The sequence below is a fragment of the Hipposideros armiger genome, unplaced genomic scaffold (assembly GCF_001890085.2).
Source record: "Hipposideros armiger isolate ML-2016 unplaced genomic scaffold, ASM189008v1 scaffold_603, whole genome shotgun sequence".
Taxonomy (NCBI): Eukaryota; Metazoa; Chordata; class Mammalia; order Chiroptera; family Hipposideridae; genus Hipposideros; species Hipposideros armiger.
The window spans coordinates 814726-817662 of NW_017731953.1; the positions used below are offsets into that span (position 1 = coordinate 814726).

At 36.6% G+C, this 2937-nt stretch overlaps 1 protein-coding gene across 4 annotated transcripts in view; it reads right to left on the reverse strand.

Annotated features, from left to right (window-relative positions):
- Nucleotides 1-12: 12 nt before the first annotated feature.
- SGCE (sarcoglycan epsilon) overlaps nucleotides 13-2937 on the reverse strand; it is a 76358-nt gene continuing 73433 nt past the window's right edge. For all 4 annotated transcript variants that reach the window (XM_019624734.1, XM_019624731.1, XM_019624730.1 and 1 more), the window contains 2 exons: nucleotides 1728-1771; nucleotides 13-852 (listed from right to left, as the gene is read on the reverse strand). In XM_019624734.1, coding sequence (XP_019480279.1) covers nucleotides 785-852; nucleotides 1728-1771 — 112 coding nt within the window. In that variant the 3' untranslated portion in view covers nucleotides 13-784. The remainder of the gene's footprint in view (nucleotides 853-1727; nucleotides 1772-2937) is intronic.

Below are 2937 nucleotides of genomic sequence, written 5' to 3' on the forward strand. Positions count from 1 at the left end.
AAAAAAATACCAAGAGGAAATAGTATACTTTAGTCAATAATATGCTCAAAATTACAGAAAAATGTAAGAAAACAAGAAGGTAATAGGCTATAGTGTTAACTAAAAAGGAGACCAAAGCTTTCATGATGTAAGCAAAATGCCTACTCCCCAAAACCTGTTTTAGAAGAATAATTTAGAAAATTAGGTTGAACAACCTAAAAGCCCCCTAAGGGAAATTCTCTGGCTCTTATCACATTTGCTCAGGCATAAATTGTCCTTATATTTGAAAATGCTGCCTATTACTAAAATGAAGCACACTAACAGGTCTACTTGCTAAAAATCTATACAAATGAAATAAATCTCCCTAATGTTATCTACTTAGGTTTCCAAGTAAAATCTGGATTGGATTTTTAAAATACTCAAAAAAAATTTTTTTTACTATTTTTCTAGAAATTGTCTCCCATCTATTTACTCCTTGCCTGAAATAATTATTAATCAGAGGAAAGACATCTTAGAAGACATGGAAGTCTATGACGTTAATGAGGAAGACGTTTTAGCAATTCCATTGTAGAAATATTCTTTAAAAACTTTTCCTGTTTTTTAAAAAAAAGCCATGAAGGTAGTAGAGATTCATTTATTTCTTTGCTCTTTAGATAACACATATTTATAATAAAGTTTGTTCCTTCATCAATCTCCTGAATGCTTACATCAATATATTGAACAGTCTTGTTGAAACATGTTAGCATTTAATTAAAACAAGCAATCAAAATTGTGGGGGAAAATTCTGATAAACATTATCTCGTAATTAAAATCTGATGAACAACTTCATTATACTTGCCTCAAATCTTTGAAAAGTTGTCAAACGAAAATCTCCTTAAATTCCCGAAAGCCGTAATGAACAAGATAATTTTTGAATGAAAACATCCAATACATTTCTATATGTGCCTAAAGTTTTTAAGAGACTTACTTAATAGCTTCCCTACCACAATAACACTATTCATACTCAGAATTCCACATCCAACTTACATTTTTAAAACGTCTCTTGCTTTTCCGAAAGAGCTACAAAGGCATTACTGGTTGCCTGGCAATTAGAACTAGGAATCAACCACTAATTAGAAGACAATCATGAATAAGTTACCTCCTTGTACCGAGATGAATGAAATAATTGGCTGTGGAACTTTTTAAGGGACACTTGAAAGAAATAAACTTAAAGAAAGCATGTCTTAGGGAAATAGAATAGTCCAGGGAGAAATGTCCGCCATCTTGTTGTCATTGGTCATGTTATAACAGCTTTTTAAAGTGGCTTTAGAACCAGGCTAACCATTTCTCATTTATCCCCCTGAAGCCTCAGTGATTAGTCACAATGGTTTCCTTTTGTAAGAGTCAGTTTCAAGCTGCTCACTTACTGAGACAAATCCTGGATACATCTAAGCTAAGAATCTTTCATACCAAGGGGAAGAATAGGGGCTTCACTGAAGGAAGAGGGTTTCATTCAGTCTTCCTTAATTAGACAGGACCTCCATGGATGCTTTTGCTCTAAGATCATTTACCCTGCGTTTATCACTCTGATGCCAGTCTATGCAATAATCTAAGCTATTATTCTGAGGTTCTAACTCTGATTAAGGAATAACACAACTGTTTCACCTTACTTGGTGAAGCTAAGGCTTCATAAATTATATTATACACGAACTATCTTTCAATCCATTAACTTCATCCATAAACAGCAACTTCTTACTGTTAGTACTCACCTGTAGTCTGCTGTTGGGGAATCTGAGTCTGATGTGGCAAGTTCCTAGAAGTGATTAATATTTTTTTTTGAGTAAAACTGTGTTTGTTTACACACATGTAAACAAAGAGCAGACATCTTAGAATGAAAAACTGGATAGCTAGGAAGGATCTCAGAAATCATCTAATCCAGCACCCCACCCACCCACCAATGAGTTGATGGATGAGGAAACTGAAGTCTGAGGAAGCTAAACAACAGCAATATTGGTAACATTCATGGAGTTGCTACTACATGCTATATTCTAACTCATAACCAGCCTAGGAGGTATGTATCATTTTTCCGAGTTTATAGATGAAAAAAATTGGCTTAGAGGTCCAGGTAGGAAGTAGTGGGTAAAGATGTGAACCCAGGGCTCCAGGGTTTCTGCTTGTACCTGAGCACTTTCAGATCCAGGTCTAAAACACAGGTACACACTCACACACGCTCACAGAACAACATATACAACCACCTTCATTCACTGTGCCAACCCTGTGCTCCTCCGTCCCACCCAGGAAATGACACTGGCCATCCACCCAACTGCACTAGTCAAAACGTCGAAGTCATCACTGACCCTTCCCTCCCCTTCAGTCCTCACGTCAAATCGCATAGGAACTCTTAATGAATAAGAGAAGAACAAACTTCTCCTCAGTGTTTTTCAATCTGTCCCCTTCTTTCCCATCTCTATTGCTAACGTGGTTGAAGCCATCACCATCTCTCACTTGGATCTTTGCAATGGATCTGAATTGATCCCATTCTTGCTCCTTATCACCCACTGTGCACATAGCCATCAGATATCTTCTACGACACAAATCTGATGATGTCATTCAAATAACACACATTTCATTATTTCCTTATGCATATCCACAAACTAAGTTTCAAGTTTTTCAGTGTGCCCTAGAAGGCCATCGATATATCTGGTCCCGATATAAGACATGTGACCACCTGACACCCTTGTGTCTTACATCATGGATGGGGAAGAGGCTTGATCACTGCACTGTACACCTGAAGCTGATGTTGTATAATATTGTATGTCAACTATAGTTACAAACTATACAAACTATATATATATATATATATATATATATATATATATATATACACGGGACGTGGAGTATAGTGTGGGATTAGAGTCAAGGGAATTGTAATAGATATGTATGATATTGGGGGGAAGTGGGGCAGCGGATTGGGGGAGG